The 18,464-nt window shown below is 50.8% G+C and overlaps 1 protein-coding gene and 1 pseudogene across 2 annotated transcripts; both read left to right on the top strand.

The window, feature by feature from the left end:
• Positions 1 to 6,002: 6,002 nt before the first annotated feature.
• On the top strand, positions 6,003 to 11,219 carry LOC114669737 (uncharacterized; annotated as a pseudogene).
• Positions 11,220 to 16,699: 5,480 nt separating this feature from the next.
• On the top strand, positions 16,700 to 18,411 carry CSH2 (chorionic somatomammotropin hormone 2). Of its 2 annotated transcripts, NM_001042740.1 has the most exon segments (5): positions 16,772 to 16,822; positions 17,084 to 17,244; positions 17,470 to 17,589; positions 17,683 to 17,847; positions 18,109 to 18,411. In NM_001042740.1, coding segments are annotated over 5 exon segments (654 nt in total). In that variant the 5' UTR covers positions 16,772 to 16,812; the 3' UTR covers positions 18,307 to 18,411.
• The last annotated feature ends 53 nt before the right edge of the window (positions 18,412 to 18,464 follow it).

The following is an 18,464-nucleotide window of genomic DNA, read 5'->3' as shown; positions in this document are numbered from 1 at the left end:
ATTTTTGTGTTTTTTGTAAAGACAGGATTTCACCATGTTGGTCAGGCTGGTCTCAAACTCCTGGCCTCAGGGGATCCACTCGCCTTGGCCTCCCAAAGTGCTAGGATTATAGGCATGAGCCACCGCGCCTGACCCTTAATGGTATTTTATAATGAAAACTCTTCCTAAAGATCAGACTAGTGAGACTGGCACAAGGAGGAGTTCAGTAGGCAGAGCTCGAGTCATCCTTGACCCCTGGGATAATGTTTTCTTCACTCTGTCATTTTTTTGAATTTACCCTAACCTAAAATGACCACTTCTGAATTTCTTCCATGAGCGTTGTTGAAATACACGTGGTGAGTTTTGTCCCTTTATACACAGTTGAGAGCAGAACTGACCCCTTCCCTTTTCTTCTGAATTATCAGGTCTGGGCTTCTAGGCCAAGACAAGCTGACACTTTGCCTGGCTGCTTCTTTAATTCAGAAGGCCCTGGAGTGCTGAGGCATGTGATGAGCACCGCTGGGATTAGGGTTACCAACTTGTCCTCATTTTCAGGAGACTTTCTCAATGTCAACAATGAAAGTCCCACGTTCCTTCCAAGAATCCCTCAGCTCAATGCAAACTCAGCTAATAGGACTGGTCACCCTACTAGTAGTCCTAAATCATAGAGGACCAAACTCGGGGGAAAGTAGGGGAAGGAGCAAGAAAAAGACTAGAAAAATCGGAAAGCTGTGTATGGTGTCTATGACTTTTGATGGCCCTCAAGGTCACCATGGATTTCTGATTCTTGCTTTGAGTTTATGTGATTATAATGATGTGCTTAATTCCCACCAGAATTATCAGTGTAATAATTAAAACCAACAAATGTGAACACCATGCTAATTTATTACAAGTATTATGTCATTTCTTTCTAATTATAATCTTCTAAGGTAAATACTATTATTAATCCTATGGTAAGAAGTCCCACTAAAGATATAACTTATGCTTTCTCAGGACTAGAGAGAAAGACACCAAAATGCCACCCTGACCATCCTTGAGAGGATAAACGGCCAGGCACGGTGGTTCATGCCTGTAATCTCAGCACTTTGGGAAGCCAAGGTGGGAGGAGGTCAGAAGTTCAAGACCAGCCTGGCCAACATGGTGTCACCCCATCTTTACTAAAAATGCAAAAATTAGCCAGGTGTGGTGGTGCACACCTGTATTCCCAGCTACTGAGGCATGAGAATCGCTCCAGCCCGGGAGGCAGAGTTGCACTCAGCCGATCATGCCACTGCACTGCAGCTGGGTGGCTGAGCAAGATTCTGTCTCAAAAATAATAATAAAGACGACAAACGTTTGGAGTATTAAAGGCCACTCTTCCTCTGGAGATAATCAAGGTAGCTGCAATTTAAGCGTGAGCCACTTGCTTTAATGTTCAGAAAGAATATGATCAAAACCATTTAGGGGGTGGGGCCTCCTCCTATAGACAATGAAGGCAGCTACCCTCAGAAGCTCTATTATACTGGAAGAGAGATGTGAGACCCTTCCTGCTTTAAGAATCAATGAAGCCGGGCATGGTGGCTCAGCCTGAAATCCCAGCACTTTGAGAGGTGGGCAGATCACCTGAGGTCAGGAGTTTGAGATCAGCCTGGCCAACATAATGACACCCTGTCTCTACTAATAACACAAAAATTAGCGGGACATGGTGGCACACACCTGTAATCCCAGCTACTCCAGAGGTGAGACAAGAAAATTGCTTGAAGCCAGGAGGCAGAAGTTGCAGTGAGCCGAGATCACGCCACTGAACTCCAGCCTGGGAGTTCAGAGCGAGACTCCATCTCCAAAAAAAAAAAAAGAAAGAAAGAAAGAATCAGTGAGAAGGGGCTGCCTGACCCCTGGTGGTGTGGATCCTTCGGGAAGGAAAGCAAACAGAGTTTCCAAGTCTACAAGGGTTCCAAGTAACCCAGCCTACTCTGAAGACCGTTGCGGGACAGCTCTTCCAAACTACTGAGCTCTAAGAACTGGAACCCTGGAAACCCAAGCAAGAGGACAAGCGCAGCTGGACTAGGCCCCGAAGAAGGAGATCATCCTCCCTCAGAGATCCACAGCAGCTGGGAACCTGGATCTGCAGACCCACTTGGTTTGATGGTATTGTGTGGGACCATCTGTCAACACTGACACCCTGTGGCAGTGACAAGCAAAGGCAGCAGCCGGCTAAGTCTCCAGGCTCTCCCTGCTGGAACTAGAAAGTCCAAGTGGCCCCCTTCTTCCCTCCCTTTTTGGTTTTGTTTGTTTTGTTTTGTGTTTGTTTCTTTGTTTTTGTTTTCATTTTCTTCAAGACGGGAGTGTTGCTCGGTTGGCCAGGCTGAAGTGCAATGGCGCGATCTCGGCTCACTGCAACCTCCACGCCCCAGATTCAAGCGATTCTCCTGCCTCAGCCTCCCCAGTAGCTGGGATTACAGGTGCACACCACCACACCTGGCTCATTTTTCCCTTCCTTTTTAGATTTGCTGTGCTTCAAGACACTGAGGCCATGAGGCAGGGTTTGCAGATACAGGACAACTACAGCCCTGATGCGGCTGATCCTGACACCGAAATGGTTGTGGATCCCCGGATGGGGCGGCTCTATACTCCTGTCTCTGAAACCTGCTTCTTAACTTACTTCCCCAAATGCTCAATTCAGGGAAGGTGGATGATTTATATTAGACTCACAGGATGAGAGAGCAGTAGCTCCACCTAGTGGAAACATCCAGGTTGAAAAGGTCATGTTGGGGGATGATGCTATTTTGCAAAGTCAAGATAATTCATGTCCCTCCAGGAAGCCTTCTTTGATCTGAGTTATGCTTTCTCTTAACAATCTGCTTTCCCAGTCATAGGAATTCATGCACAAATGTAATCTCCTACTTGTTTGTCTAAATAGCTTTCCTAATAAATTTGTGGAAGCCAGGGACAATGTTTTGTTCACCGCTGCATCCCCACTGCTTTGTATGTGGTGAAACCAAAGGGTTATTTTTATACTTAATCTATAACACCAGACTCAGAGGAGGTCTGAGAAGAATGGGAAAATGTTTTCTCTCTGGTGTCTGATGCCACGATTTTTTCTAGCTAGTATCTGCAATTTGGAAGGCTACGCACCTCTCTCTATCTGGAAGTCTGAACTTCAGTTTTTGTTTTTGTTTCATTTGTTTTGTTTTTGAGACAGGGTCTGGCTCTGTCACCCAGGCTGGAGTGCAGTGCATGATCTCAACTAGCTGCAACCCTGCACCTCCCGCGCTCAAGTGATCCTCCCACCTCAGACTCTCTGAGTCCGCAGATTCAAGTAGCTGGGACTACAGGCACGTGCCAGTATAGTACACTAAGTTTTGTATTTTTTGTAGAAATGGGGTTTCACCATGTTGTCCAGGATATTTGCCAACTCTGGGGCTCAAGTGATTCGCCTGCCTCAGCCTCTCAAAGACCTGGGATTACAGGTGTGAGCCACCTCCCCGGCCTGAATTTTAGTTTTGAAAGCAGGTCAAATAGGCTGCTGCCCTGAGCTAATGCACCCCCTGCCCTGGGCTGGTTGTTTATGCTATCAACACGGTGTTTTTTCCTTAGAAATTGTCCTTAAAGTTATAAAATGCAGCTGGGAGCGGTGGCTCACACCTGTAATCCCAGCACTTTAGAAGGCCGAGGTGCGTGGATCACGAGGTCAGGACTTCAAGACCAGCCTGGCCAAGATAGTGAAACGCTGTTTCTACTAAAAACACAAAAAATTAGCTGGGCATGATGGTGGGCACCTGTAATCCCAGCTACTCTGGAGGCTGAGGCAGAGAATTCCTTGAACCTGGGAGGTGGAGTTTGAAGTGAGCCGAAATTGCGCGACTGCACTCCAGCCTGGGCAACAGGGCGAGACTCCATCTAAAAAAAAAAGTTATAAAATGCAACTGTTTGACATAATAAGAGCTTTCAGCAATGACACAGAAGGGTAGAGAAATGCATTTGGATATCATAAAATCACTTTTATTTTTACCATAGCAACTTTCCAGTGAACATTTCTTGACTGATTTGGAAGAAAAGATCTGGTTTTATGATTCCTCATGCCTTCTCCGAGGGTGAATATACTCTTTTCCAAGGACAAGAAAGGAAGCTGAATCATAAAATCATATGAACGTTTGCACAAGAGGATTCCTCTTGAAGTTTCAGGGAAATTGTTTTCAGACAGATGAAAATATCCACTTGTTGATGAAAAGGGAGAGTAAACATTGGAACTGTAACCTAGACGCCCATATGGGTAAAAAAAATAAAACTGGCAAATGTGAACTCACAGTTGATCTCTCTGTCAAAAGGAATTCAGAGATGTTTGGAGTGCTTAACCTATGACGCCAATTCCGTGGAAGAACTCTACCTTCTACTTCACAGACAGGACACTGGGCTAGATAGGATGCTTGTCCAGCCCAAAGTGGAATTTCTTACCATCTGTATACTCCCCCAAGACCCACAACAGATGGTTACTGAGTTGAAGCTTGCCACTGATCCTTAATGATGTCAACAAGCTCAGCTCTGGGAGCTGGCACTCCAGAAGCCCAGGTCAAGGGAGCAATGGAAAGTGGAGATGGGAACAGAGCTCTGACTCCTAGCCCCGTATTTGATACTTACTCCCTTCAAAGTCCTGTCCCTGGACTACAAATTGAGTTCCCAGTTAGAAATCAGAAAACCATGACATATGAGTTGCATTTCTAAGATGTGCCTGTCTTTAGCATGACGTTTAAGAGAAAAGGGCAGTGGGAACCATAAAGAAATGGCAGCCAGGCGTGGTGGTGTGCACCTGTAATCCCAGCTACTGGGGAGGCTGAGGCAGGAGAATCACCTGAACCTGGGAGGCTGAAGTTGCAGTGAGCCGAGACTGCATCATTGCACTCCAGCCTAGGTGACAACAGTGAGACTCCATCTCAAAAAGAGAAAAAAAAGGAGGGGAGAGAGATAGAGGGAAAGGTGAGCTTGTGGACGTACTGGACACACAGGACCTGGGACATGGGGGCCTGAAACACTGTTTTACAGACAGAAGAATACAAAGGGAAATGCAGCCTGCCATTCTGTTTCTTCCTTTCTCCTCTATCCCTTCTTCCCTCCCTGGGAAACCACAGTAGCAGAAGTCTCATTCCATCAAATAGCTGTCAATTATATGAGTTGTACTTTTCTCTTCCTCAACAGTAAACTGGCTTTTCTCCTCTTTGTCCTCCTCTTTCTGTCTAGAGAGCAATTTCCTCCCGTCCACTTTGCAGGGCCGATAGCTCAAATACAGTGCTATGGTGATGACACCCACTCCAAGGGCAACGGTAATAACGACAAAGAGGGCAGAGCTGATTCCTTCATCCAATCCTGTCCAAGCACAGAAGACAGAGTTAGGAAGGTCACAAAGTACGAGGATCACCCACCCCAGCCCACCAGGCCCACTTCTGAGTCTCATTCTTCCCAACCTAGTAGAATCTTTCTTATTTTCATCCTTGGATAAGAATCCCAAACCCCTGAGGGATTTCCATCCTCCGCCCGGCAGCAGAGCAGCAAAGTTTACCTTGAACAATGACAGCAATGTCTTTGCTGACAGAGCCCAGCTGGTTAGTGGCTGTGCAGCAGTAGGCTCTGGTGTGGTTCTGGGTTGCCTTCTGTGGCACTTCAAGGTCAAAGACCACCCCATTCCAGGTACACACCAAGGCTGGAGCTGGGTTTCCCTTTGGGACACAAGCAAGCCTGTGTTCCATCCCTTCCAGCCAGGTCTGTTTGCCAGAGCATCGGGATTCCTCTAACCATGGCTTGTCTGCAAAAACGGTTTCCCAAAGAGCTGAGTTCGGTGCACCACACTCCCTCACTACCTTCACACCCTGCTCCCTCTCCTCACCCAAATGTGGTCCCCTCCACCCAACAGCTTTCCTTACTAACGGAGCACTAGCAGATCTCTGCTTTGAGTCAACTCTTCTTTCCCATCTTCCCCATGGGCAGGGAGTCCCAGATGAAACCTAGGGTGTTCTTATGGATTCCGACTAAATGATAATGCTGCTCGAGCCATGGTGGCCCTGGGGCTCCTGCTTCCCATCTGTGCTTCTCAGTGGGTAAGGAGCTAGATAATGGTGACCTCAGAGATTAGGATTTTTCTACCTTTTTTTTCTTTTTTCTTTTTTTTTTGGAGACAAAGTCAGTCTCACTCTGTTGCCCCAGCTGGAGTGCAGAGGCATGATCTTGGCTCATGGCAACCTCTGCCTCTCGGGTTCAAGCAATTCTCATGCCGCAGCCTCTCCAATAGCTAGAATTACAGACGCACGTCACCATGAGCAGCTAATTTTTCTATTTTCAGTAGAGATGGGTTTCACCATGATGGCGATGCTGGTCTCAAACTCCTTACCTCAGGTGATCCACCTGTGTCGGCCTCCCAAACTGTTGGGATTACAGGCGTGAGCCACCACGCCCAGCCTATCCTGAGCCTTTTGAAGCAGACGCCAGAGATGCGAAGCCCAGTCTCTCCCGCCTGGCCATGTGGAGGCTCTTATTGGGTAGTCTCTCAGCCTGCAGGAGCCAGGGATCTGGCCCCAGGTGATGCCCCAACAGTGGGCCACTCCCCACGACTGTCAGGAAAATCCCAAGTCTAATTCAAAGTTGATTTTCTACTAGCAATGAATGATGGACATGGTCTCCATTGCTTAAGGCCCTGGGAAGATCTAGACTAGAGAAAAGGATCATCGACTTCTGCCCACACCTGTGGGCCTCAGTTCTTCCCTCTGGTCCATGGTTGCCATGGTAACGCTTTGTAAAGTTGTTTCCCCAGGGGTCTCTAGAGTACTCTGAGTCACCATAACTCTGAGGTCAACAGAAGTGGAGAGAGGAGACACTCCCTGCCCTAGCTGGTCCCACGTGTTTCTGGCAGTAACCTGTCTCAGGAAACTCACCAGCCCTGTGCCCATCTACGGAGTTCTGGAGTGATCCCCAGTTAGGGCCCCTGCTGCCCTCATTCCTAAGGGAGGCTGGAGACTTCTTCCATGGCCAAAAACCCACATCTAAGTCCCCAGCACTAGCTAAAAGGCCCTGTCACGGGGTGCTATCTGTCCGTCCCAGTTCACATTGGAGGAAGGATGGTGGGGGAGGCAGAAGCTACGTGGAGCTCAGGGACCCTCCTCCATTCCCACCTGGCTCCTCCTCTTTGCTGGTGCTGGAAGGAGCATGGGGAAAGTGGTGTCTCCACCCTCCCTTGTCCCCATCTTTCTCAGAGTTGGTATCATTGATGACACCCCTCTTGGATCCTCCCGCAGCCCTGCCTGGAGAACAGCCCACAGCCCAGGGCCCTCCCAGCAGATGATGAGTCTGGGCTGCTGGTCGGGTAATGCTTCAGGAATGAAGGCAGAAAAAGGAGGTCTGTCTTCTTCTCTGAAAGACGGGAGATGGCAGGGCCCCAGTATTCACATCCTGGGCCACAGGGCTGTGGGTTTTCATTGCTGGTTGCCAACACCACAGCCAACCACTTCTAGAAGTGTTTCCTTGTTTCCTTCCTTGTGTTTCTACAGCGTCAAGTGCTAGATGCTCTTAAACTCAGCGGGGGATGATTTCAGTGCCCGTGAGGATGTTCTTTCCTGCTCTCACCTCTGGAGGCATCTGATGCTTGTGACCTCCAGATGGTATTGAAATAGCACCAACCCTGGGCACCAGGAGACAGGAGGCTCAGTCCTGGCCTTCTCTGCCTTCGCCTTGTCCTGCTGTGAGGTTTCTACAAGGCACCCCATGCCACTGGGCCATTCTCACCTGGGAATAGAGAAAGAACAATTTGCCCCTTATGGAAAGACGAAATGAGGCAAAAGGCCCCTTATGTTGTGGGCAGAATCCCTGCACTCAGAGGGATTTAGAAGCTGAAATAACTGGGTTGGGAGCAGTGGCTCGCGCCATCTCACTATTTTGGGAGGCCAGGGAGGGTGGATCATCTAAACTCAAGAGTTCGAGACCAGCCTGGCCAACATACTGAAATCTATCTCTACTAAAAAAGTACAAAACTTAGCCTGGCATAGTGGCGGGTGCCTGTAATCCCAGCTACTAGGGAGGCTGAGGAGGGAGAATCACTTGAACCCAGGAGGTGGAGGTTGCAGTGAGGCAAGATTGTGCTACTGCACTCCAGCCTGGGCAACAGAATGATACTCCATCTCAAAAATAAAAATAAAAATAAAATGAAGAAACTAAAATAACTAAATAACTGAGTAGCACCACACTACCTGCTCTGGAGAAAGGACTTTTTTTTTAAATCTGTTTTGAGATGGAGACTCGCTCTGTCACGCAGGCTGGAGTGCAGTGGCACCATCTTGGCTCACGGCAACCTCTGCCTCCTGGGTTCAAGTGAGTCTCCTGCCTCAGCCTCCCACTTTTACAGGCTTGTGCCACCACGCCCAGCTAATTTTTGTATTCTTAGGAGAGATGGAGTTTTGCCATGGTGGCCAGTCTGGTCTTGCACTCCTGACCTTAAGTGATCCACCCACCTCAGCCTCCCAAAGTGCTGGGATTACAGGCATGAGCCACCGTGCCCGGCCCAGAGAAAGGACTTTGAGTAACACAATGTGGGAAGAGCAAGGTTGTGGAGATCTGCTGCCCTGGCTGAGGTAGCTCATGCAATCAGTCTCTCTCAGCCTCAGTGTCTTGACCTGTGAAACGGGATGATAATAACACCTCCTTCACAAGACAAGTGGCAGGTCTGACGTGAGAATGCACAGGCAGGCCCTTGGCAACTGGATAAGCTCTATACAGCTCTGGAAAGGAGGGGGAGAAAAAAGAGGAGGGGCTTCCATGGCTGGAGAGGGCATCTTTCGGCCTGATGTGTTCTGAGTTCCAAAGCTGGGAAAGACACTCAAACCTTCCAGAGCTCTTCCAACTTTTCGATTCTCTGATGGTTTCAGGTCTAGGGGAGGAAGCGCTTGTGGTCCGTGTCTGTCCCCGGGATATCTGTTTCTTGGTTTGCATCTCTGCTGCAGGTCCAAGGAGCTGGGGCAATACCATGAGTCTGGCTTCTTCATCCCCAGGGACCTGGGGGAGCTCCCCCCCACCACCACCGCCCACCCGACTCAGGGAAAGGGGAGAGCAAAGTGTGGGGTTGGTTCCCTCTAGTGGTCAGTGTTAGCACTGCATCCAGTTGCCTCAGGCGGGCCCAGGAGGAGTCAGCAAAAGTGGAAATCAGGACTGAATCCTGCCCAGAACCCCCACAATCTATTGGCTGTGTTTGGTGCCTTTTCGCAACACACACATTATCTCTGCTGGGTGGAGGGGAGACATGTGAGGAGGAGGAAAGGGATAGGATAGAGAGTGGGATGGGGTCTGTAGGGGTCTCGAGGACTGGCTATCCTGACATCCTTCCCCGTGTTCAGGTTGGCCACCATGATGTGCTGCCAGAGGGCACCCACCTGCTCCTTAAAGAGAGGACAAGTTGGGTGGTATCTCTGGCCGACACTCTGTGCACAACTCTTACGATGCTGGTAACGGTGAGAAGGGAAAGATGACAAGCCAGGGGGCATGATCCCAGCATGTGTGGGAGGAGCTTCTAAATTAGCCATTAGCACAGGTACATCAGTGGCCCCATGCGTAAACGTACAGAGAAATAGGTGGGGTCAAGCAGCAAGAGATAAGGGGCCAGGGTATAAAAAGGGCCCACAAGAGACCAGCTCCAGGATCCCAAGGCCCGACTCCCTGAAACACTTAGAGTCCTGCGGACAGCTCACCTAGCTGCAATGGCTGCAGGTAAGCGCCCCTAAAATCCATTTCTGCACGATGTGTCCTGAGGGGAGAGGCGGAGCCCTGTAGATGGGACGGGGGCATCTCAGCCCAGATATTTGGCCAATCTCAGAATGTTCCTGGTCCCTGGAGGGAGGGAGAAAAAAAAACAGCTCCTGGAGCAGGGACAGCACTGGCATCTTGCTCTCCATTCCCTCTGTTGCCCTCCGGTTTCTCCCCAGGCTCCTGGACATGCCTAATTCTGGCTATTGCCCTGCTCTGCCTACCTTGGCTTCAAGAGGGCAGTGCCTTCCCAACCATTCCCTTATCCTGGCTTTTTAACAACGCTGTGTTCTGCGCCCATCACCTGCACAAGCTAGCATCTGACACGTACCAGAAGTTTGTAAGCTCTTGGGGAATGGGTGCACATCAGGGGTGGCAAGAAGGGGTGACTTTCCCTCGCTGGGAAGTCCTGGGAGAGAATAAGGAGCTCAGGGTTGTTTTCTGAAGCAGAAATGCAGGCAGATGAGCGTACGCTGAGTGAGGTTCCCAGAAAAGTAACAATGGGAGCTGGTCTGCAGGGTAGACCTTGGTGGGTGGTCCTTCTCCTAGGAAGAAGCCTATATCCCAAAGGAACAGAAGTATTCATTCCTGCGCAACCCCGAGACCTCCCTCTGCTTCTCAGAGTCTATTCCGACACCCTCCAACAAGGAGGAAACACAGCAGAAATCCGTGAGTGGATGCCTTCTCCCCCAGGCAGGGATGGGGGAGGCCTGTGGTCAGAGCCCCCGGGCAGCACAGCAACCGCTGGTCCTTCCTCTGCAGAACCTAGAGCTGCTCCACATCTCCCTGCTGCTCATCCAGTCGTGGCTGGAGCCCGTGCAGTTACTCAGGAGTGTGTTTACCAACAACCTGGTGTATGGCACCTCGAACTTCAACGTCTATCTCTACCTAAAGAACCTAGAGGAAGGCATCCAAACGCTGATGTGGGTGAGGGTGACCCCAGGGGTTCCCAATCCTGGAACCCCACTGGCTTCGAGGGGTGAGGGAGAGAAACTGCTGCCCTCTTTTTAGCAGTCAGGCTCTGACCTAAGAGAACTCACCTTAGTCTTCATTTCCTCTCGTGAATCCTCCAGGCCTCTCTCTACACCCTGAAGGGGAGGGAGGAAAACGAATGAATGAGAGCGGGAGGGAGGCAACAGTGACCAAGCGCTCAGCCTCTCCTTCTCTTTCTTCACTTTGCAGAGGCTGGAAGACGGCAGCCCCCGGACTGGGCAGATCTTCAAGCAGACCTACAGCAAGTTTGACACAAACTCGCACAACGATGACACACTGCTCAAGAACTACAGGCTGCTCTACTGCTTCAGGAAGGACATGAACAAGGTCGAGACATTCCTGTGCACCGTGCGGTGCCGCGCTGTGGAGGGCAGCTGTGGCTTCTAGATGCCTGGGTGGCATCCCTTGTGACCCCTCCCAATTGCCACTCCTGGCCATGGAAGGTGCCACTCCAGTGTCCAACAGCCTTGTCCTAATAAAATTAAGTTGCATCATTTTGTCTGACTAGGTGTCCTTCTATAATGTTATGGGGAGGAGGGTGGTGACATGGAGCAAGGGGCAGGTTGGGAAGACGACCTGTAGGGCCCACGGGGTCTATTGGGAACCAGGCTGAAGTGCACTGGCACGATCTTAGCTCACTGCAACCTCTGCCTCCTGGGTTCAAGCGATTCTCCTGCCTCAGTCTCCCGAATAGTTGGGATCCAGGCATGCGCGACCAGGCTCAGCTAATTTTTGTATTTTTGGTAGTGACGGGGTATCACCATATTGGCCAAACTGGTCTCCAACTCCTGACCTCAGGTGATCTGCCCAACTTGGCCTCCCAAATTGCTGGGATTACAGGCATGAGCCATGGCGCCCTTCCCTGTCCTGTCATTTTAAAATAATTATACCAGCAGGAGGACGTCCAGACACAGCATGGGCGACCTGGCCATGCCCAGCCCAGTGGACATTTGACTTCTCTGCTTAGCACTGTCCTCTCATGTGCTGGGTCCACTCAGTAGACGCTTGTTGAATTCCGGGGCCTAGAGCTGTGCCAGCTGCCTCGTCTTGTCACCTTCTGGCTTATTCCCTCCCTCCATATCTTACCTATTTACCTCATGGGAATGTTTCGAATTCCAAATTTCTATTTTACTGTTACATACTTACTTGTTTGCTATTATCTCTGCTGCCAGTAGATTGTTAGCTCCAGAAGAGAAAGGATCATGTGTTTTGTTTATCTAGATATGCCCATCTGCCTGGTACAATCTCTGGCAAATGTTATAGACAACAACTACTTGTGGAATCGGTGAATGAACGAATAGAAGAATGAGTGAAAGAATGAATAGACGAAAGGCAGAAATTCAGCCTCAGGCCGGGCACAGTGACTCACGCCTGTAATCCCAGTACTTTAGAAGGCCGAGGCGGGTGGATCACAAGGTCAGGAGTTCAAGACCATCCAGGCTAACACGGTGAAAACCCATCTCTAAAAATACAACATATTAACCGGGTGTGCTGGCGGACAGCCTATAGTCCCACCTACTCAGGAGGCTGAGGCAGGAGAATGGCGTGAACCTGGGGTGGGTAGAGCTTGCAGTGAGCTGAGATCGTGCCACTGCACCCCAGCCTGGGCAACAGAGCAAGACTCCATCTCAAAAAACAAAAAGAAAAGAAAAGAAAAGAAATCCAGCCTCAAAGAGCTTACAGTCTGGTAAGAGGAATAAAATGTCTGCAAATAGCCACAGGACAGGTCAAAGGAAGGAGAGGCTATTTCCAGCTGAGGACACCCCATCAGGAAAGCACCCCAGACTTCCTACAACTACTAGACACATCTCGATGTTTTTCACTTCTCTGTCAATGGATTGTCTCCCTGGAGAATCATCCCCAAAGTGAAATTACTTAGCACGTCCGGTTAGGTAGATCGTTATGTACTTCTTGGTTGTTCAGAGATCATCAACCAGTGCAAACAATACCCCATCAACACACAACAGTGCCTGCCCCTCTCCTCCCCAAGCCTTCCAAGGCCCTTTCTCCGTGCCTGAACCCCCCGGCCATATCATGTGGCAAGCTTAAGGGTCCAACGAGATACAGGAAGTGAAACACGATGTACACTGAAACGTGCAATACAAATAGGCAGCATGATGTGCCTCGGTTCACTAAACCGAGCTACACTGGGTGGTTGTTTTCTACCACTTTCCTTAATGCCTATAGACACCTCATTCTGCTGCTGAATTCCTCATGTTCAATTCCCCCCATCTTCATGGAACATCCTCTGTGCAGGGACTTGACCCCTGTCCTGCTAGCTTTGCACTGAGGCAAGCTCTGTCCATGCCTAGTAGTGCCACCATCTTTACTAGATGAGGTTTCTAAAGATCTTGGCATGGAAGGAAAGCCTGGGGGCCTTGGATAGGCCTTGGATAGTGGGAGAGCTCCAGGCAAGCCACCTGATCTCTTTGAGCCTCAGTATCCTCACTCACATCCCTATGGCTCAGTAGAGTCCCAAGCACATGGTGGACACGCAGAAGTATTGATCATCTTCCTCACCTCCCCTAGGAGAGCCCTTGGGAATCCCCACATAATATTCCCTGAAGACCTTAATCCAATGAGCTGAGTAATTGACTCGGTACCAAATTCAGAGAAAGGATATTAGAAGCCAAAAGGAGGTAGAGTATGTCCCAGTACGATAAACAGCCTCTGATCTCAAGGAAGAAAGAACAGAGCTGCAGGTGGGAAGTGTGCGCCGCAAATCACCAAAGTGGGAGTGGAAGGAGCGCCCACCAGTCCCTCGGAGGCGATCCCTAAGACCCGGTGAGTATGGCTTCGAAAAATGTGATTGTCCTCAACCCCACAGTCTTGAACCTAACAGGAGATCTCAAAGCCTGAAAGACACCACTTTAGGATCAACAGCAGATCTGCGACTTTCCACAGCAGGCACACAGAACCCTAAAGTTAGTCAAGGTTGGACATAGGAAGGGCTTCCAAACACACAGAGAAATTCATTAATCCTAAATTATAAAGGGAGGTTCTTTAAAGGAACCAAGATGATTGTGAGATTATCCTGAGCTTTTTGTCTTGTTTTGTTTTGTTTTTGATACAGAGTCTCACTCTGTCACCAAGGCTGGAGTGCAGTGGCGTGATCTCAGCTCACTGCAACCTCCATGTTGCGGGTTCAAGCAATTCCCTGCCTCAGCCTCCTGAGTAGCTGGGATTGCAGGTGCCTGCCACCATGCCCGGCTAATTTTTGTTTGTTTAGTAGAGTCGGGATATCACCATCTTGGCCAGGATGGTCTTGAACTCCTGACCTCATGATCCACCCACCTCGGCCTCCCAAAGTGGAGGGATTACAGGTGTGAGCCACAGTGTCTGGCCTATCCTGAGCCTTTTGAGGCTGAAACCAGAGATGCGAAGCCCAGCCTCTCCCCACTGGCCATGCGGAGGCTCTTGTTGGGTAGTCTCTCAGCCTGCAGGAGCCAGGGATCTGGCCCCAAGTGATGCCCCAACAGTGGGCCACTTCCCGGGACTGTCAGGAAAATCTCAAGTCTAATTCAAAGTTGATTTTTTACTAGCAATGAATGATGGACGTGGTCTCCATTGCTCAAGGCCCTGGGAAGATCTAGACTACAGAAAAGGATCACCGACTTCTGCCCACACCTGTGGGCCTCAGTTCTTCCCTCTGGTCCATGGTTGCCATGGTAACCCTTTGTAAAGTTGTTTCCCCAGGGTTCCCTGGAGTCCTCTGAGTCACCATAACTCTGGGGTCAACAGAAGTGGAGAGGTGACAGGAGACACTCCCGTACCCTGGCTGCTCCCACGTGTTCCTGGCAGTAACCCGTCTAGGGAGCCTCACCAGCCCTGTGCCTATCTGCGGAGTTGTGCAGTGATCCCTAGTTAGGGCCCCTGCTAGGGCTCATTCCTAAGGGAGGCTGGAGACTTCTTCCATGGCCGAAAATCCACATCTAAGTCCCCAACACTGGCTAAAAGACCCTGTCATGGGGCGCCGTCTGTCCCAATTCACATTGGAGGAAGGATGGTGGGGGAGGCAGAAGCTAAGTGGAGCTCAGGGACCCTCCTCCATTCCCACCTGGCTCCTCCTCTTTGCTGGTGCTGGAAGGAGAATGGAGAAAGAGGTGTCTCCACCCTCCCTGGGCCCCAGTTTTCTCAGAACTGGTATCATTGATGACACCCCTCTTGGACCCTCCTGCAGCCCTGCCTGGAGAACAGCCCACAGCCCAGGGCCCTCCCAGCAGATGATGAGTCTGGGCTGCTGGTCGGGTAATGCTTCGGGAATGACGGCAGAAAAAGGAGGTCTGTCTTCTGCTCCGAAAGGGGGGAGATGGCAGGGCCCCAGCATTCACATCCTGGGCTACAGGGCTGTGGGTTTTCAATGTTGGTTGCCAACACCACAGCCAACCACTTCTAGAAGCGTTTCCTTGCTTCCTTGCTTCTGTTTCTATAGCGTCAAGTGCTAGATGCTCTTAAACTCAGCGGGGGATGATTTCAGTGCCCGTGAGGATGTTCTTTCCTGCTCTCACCTCTGGGGGCATCTGATGCTTGTGACCTCCAGATGGTATTGAAATAGCCCCAACTCTGGGCACCAGGAGACAGGAGGCTCAGTCCTGGCCTTCTCTTCCTTCGCCTTGTCCTGCTGTGAGGTTTCTACAAGGCACCCCATGCCACTGGGCCATTCTCACCTGGGAATAGAGAAAGAACAAGCTGCCCCTTATGGAAAGACAAAATGAGGCAAAGAGCCCCTTGTGTTGGGGGCAGGATCCCTGCACTCAGAGGGATTTAGAAGCTGAAATTACTGGGTTGGGAGCGGTGGCTCATGCCAGTGATCTCAGTATTTTGGGAGGCCAGGGAGGGTGGATCACCTAAAATCAAGAGTTCGAGACCAGCCTGGCCAACATACTGAAACCCCCTCTCTATTAAAAAAGTACAAAACAGCCCGGCATAGTGGTGGGAGCCTGTAATCCCAGCTACTAGGGAGGCTGAGGAGGGAGAATCATTTCAACCCAGGGGTGGAGGTTGCAGTGAGGCAAGATCATGCCACTGCACTCCAGCCTGGGTGACAGAATGAGACTCCATCACAAAAAAGAAATAAAATAAAATAAAGAAACTAAAATAACTAAATAACTGAGTAGCACCACACTACCTGCTCTGGAGAAAGGACTTTTTTTTTTTTTTTTATCCAGGGCATCTTTCGGCCTGATGTGTTCTGAGTTCCAAAGCTGGGGAAGAGACTCAAACCTTCAAGAGCTCTTACAACTTTTAGATTCTCTGATGGTTTCAGGGCATAGGACGAAGCGCTTGTGGTCCGTGTCTGTCCCCAGGATTTCTGTTTCTTGGTTTGTATCCCTGCTGCAGGTCCAAGGACCTGGGACAATACCTCAAGTGTAGATTCGTCCTCCCAGGGACCTGGGGGAGCCCCCGCCCCCGCCCCCGCCCCAAGGCTCAGGGAAAGAGGAGAGCAAAGTGTGTGGTTGGTACCCTCTAGTGGTCAGTATTAGCACTGCATCCAGCTGCCTCGGGCTGGCCCAGGAGGAGTCAGCAAAAGTGGAATTCAGGACTGAATCCTGCCCAGAACCCCTGCAATCTATTGCCTGTGCTTGCCGCCTTTTCCCAAAACACACATTCTCTCTGCTTGGTGGAGGGGAAACATGCGAGGAGGAGGAAAGGGATAGGATAGAGAGTGGGATGGGGTCGGTAGAGGTCTTAAGGACTGGCTATCATGACATCCTTCCCCGCGTTCAGGTTGGCCACCATGGCGTGCTGCCAGAGGGCACCCACCTGACCCTTAAAGAGAGGACAGGTTGGGTAGTATCTCTGGCTGACCCTCTGTGCACAACCCTCACAGTGTTGGTGACGGTGGGAAGGGAAACATGACAAGCCAGGGGGCATGATCCCAGCATGTGTGGGAGGAGTTTCTAAATTAGCCATTAGCACAGCCGCATCAGGGGTCCCATGAGTAAACGTACAGAGAAATAGGTGGGGTCAAGCAGCCAGAGATAAGGGGCCAGGGTATAAAAAGAGCCCACAGGAGACCAGCTCCAGGATCTCAAAGCCCGACTGCCCGAACCACTCAGAGTCCTGTGGACAGCTCGCCTAGCTGCAATGGCTGCAGGTAAGCGCCCCTAAAATCCCTTTCGACACGATGTGTCCCGAGGGGAGAGGTGGCGCCCTGTAGATGGGACGGGGGCACTAACCCTCAGGTTTGGGGCTTCTGAATGTGAGTATCGCCATCTAAGCCCAGATATTTAACCAATATCAGAATGTTCCTGGTCCCTGGAGGGATGGAGAGAGAAAAACAAACAGCTCCTGGGGCGGGGAGAGCATTGGCCTCTTGCTCTCTGGCTCCCTCCGTTGCCCTCCGGTTTCTCCCCAGGCTCCCGGACATCCCTGCTCCTGGTTTTTGCTCTCCTCTGCCTGCCTTGGCTTCAAGAGGCTGGTAGGGTCCCAAGCGTACCCTTATCCAGGCTTTTTGACAACATTATGATGCAAGCCCATCGCCTGCACCAACTGGCCTTTGACACCTACCAGGAGTTTGTAAGCTCTTGGGGAATGGGTGCGTGTCAGGGGTGGCAGGAAGGGGTGACTTTCCCCCGCCTGGGAAGTCATGGGAGGAGACTAAGGAGTTCACGGTTGTTTTCTGAAGCGAAAATGCCGGCAGATGAGCATACACTGAGCAAGGTTCTCAGAGAAGTAACAATGGGAGCTGGTCTCCAGCATAGAGACCAGCAGTCCCTCTTGGTGGGGGGGTCCTTCTCCTAGGAAAAAACCTACATCCCAAAGGAAAAGAAGCATTCGCTCATGGGGAACCCCCAGGCCTCCTTCTGCTTCTCAGAGTCTATTCCCACACCCTCCAACAGGGAGGAAACGCAGCAGAAATCCGTGAGTGGATACCTTCTCCCCAAGGTGGGGATAGGGGAGGCCTGTGGTCAGAGCCCCCGGGCAGCACAGCCACTGCGTGTCCTTCCCCTGCAGAACCTAGAGCTGCTCCGCATCTCCCTGCTTCTCATCCAGTCGTGGCTGGAGCCCGTGCAGTTACTCGGGAGTGTGTTTGCCAACAACCTGGTGTATGGCACCTCGGAGAGCGATGCCTATGACCTCCTAAAGAACCTAGAGGAAGGCATCCAAACGTTGATGCGGGTGAGGGTGGCGCCAGGGTTCCCCAATCCTGCAACCTCACTGGCTTCGAGGGCTGGGGGAGAGAAACACTGCTGCCCTCTTTTTAGCAGTCAGGCCCTGACCCAAGAGAACTCACCTTAGTCTTCATTTCCCCTGGTGAATCAATCCTCCAGGTCTTTCTCTACACCCTGAAGGGGAGGGAGGAAAATGAATGAATGAGAGAGGGAGGGAGGGAACAGTGACCAAGCGCTCAGCCTCTCCTTCTCTTCCTTCACTTTGCAGAGGCTGCAAGATGGCAGCCCCCGGACTGGGCAGATCTTCAAGCAGACCTACAGCACGTTTGACACAGACTCACAGAACGATGACTCACTGCTCAAGAACTACGAGCTGCTCCACTGCTTCAGGAAGGACATGGATATGGTCGAGACATTCCTGCGCATGGTGCAGTGCCGCACTGTGGAGGGCAGCTGTGGCTTCTAGGTGCCCGCGTGGCATCCTGTGACCCCTCCCCAGTGCCTGTCCTGGCCCCGGAAGGTGCCACTCCAGTGCCCACCAACCTTGTCCTAATAAAATTAAGTTGTATCATTTTGTCTGACTAGGTGTCCTTCTATAATATTGCGGGGTGGAAGGTGGTGGTG

The sequence above is a fragment of the Macaca mulatta genome, chromosome 16, assembly GCF_049350105.2.
Source record: "Macaca mulatta isolate MMU2019108-1 chromosome 16, T2T-MMU8v2.0, whole genome shotgun sequence".
NCBI lineage: Eukaryota > Metazoa > Chordata > Mammalia > Primates > Cercopithecidae > Macaca > Macaca mulatta.
Note: the sequence above shows the minus strand (reverse complement) of the source record. Positions and strands in the feature narration are given on the sequence as shown.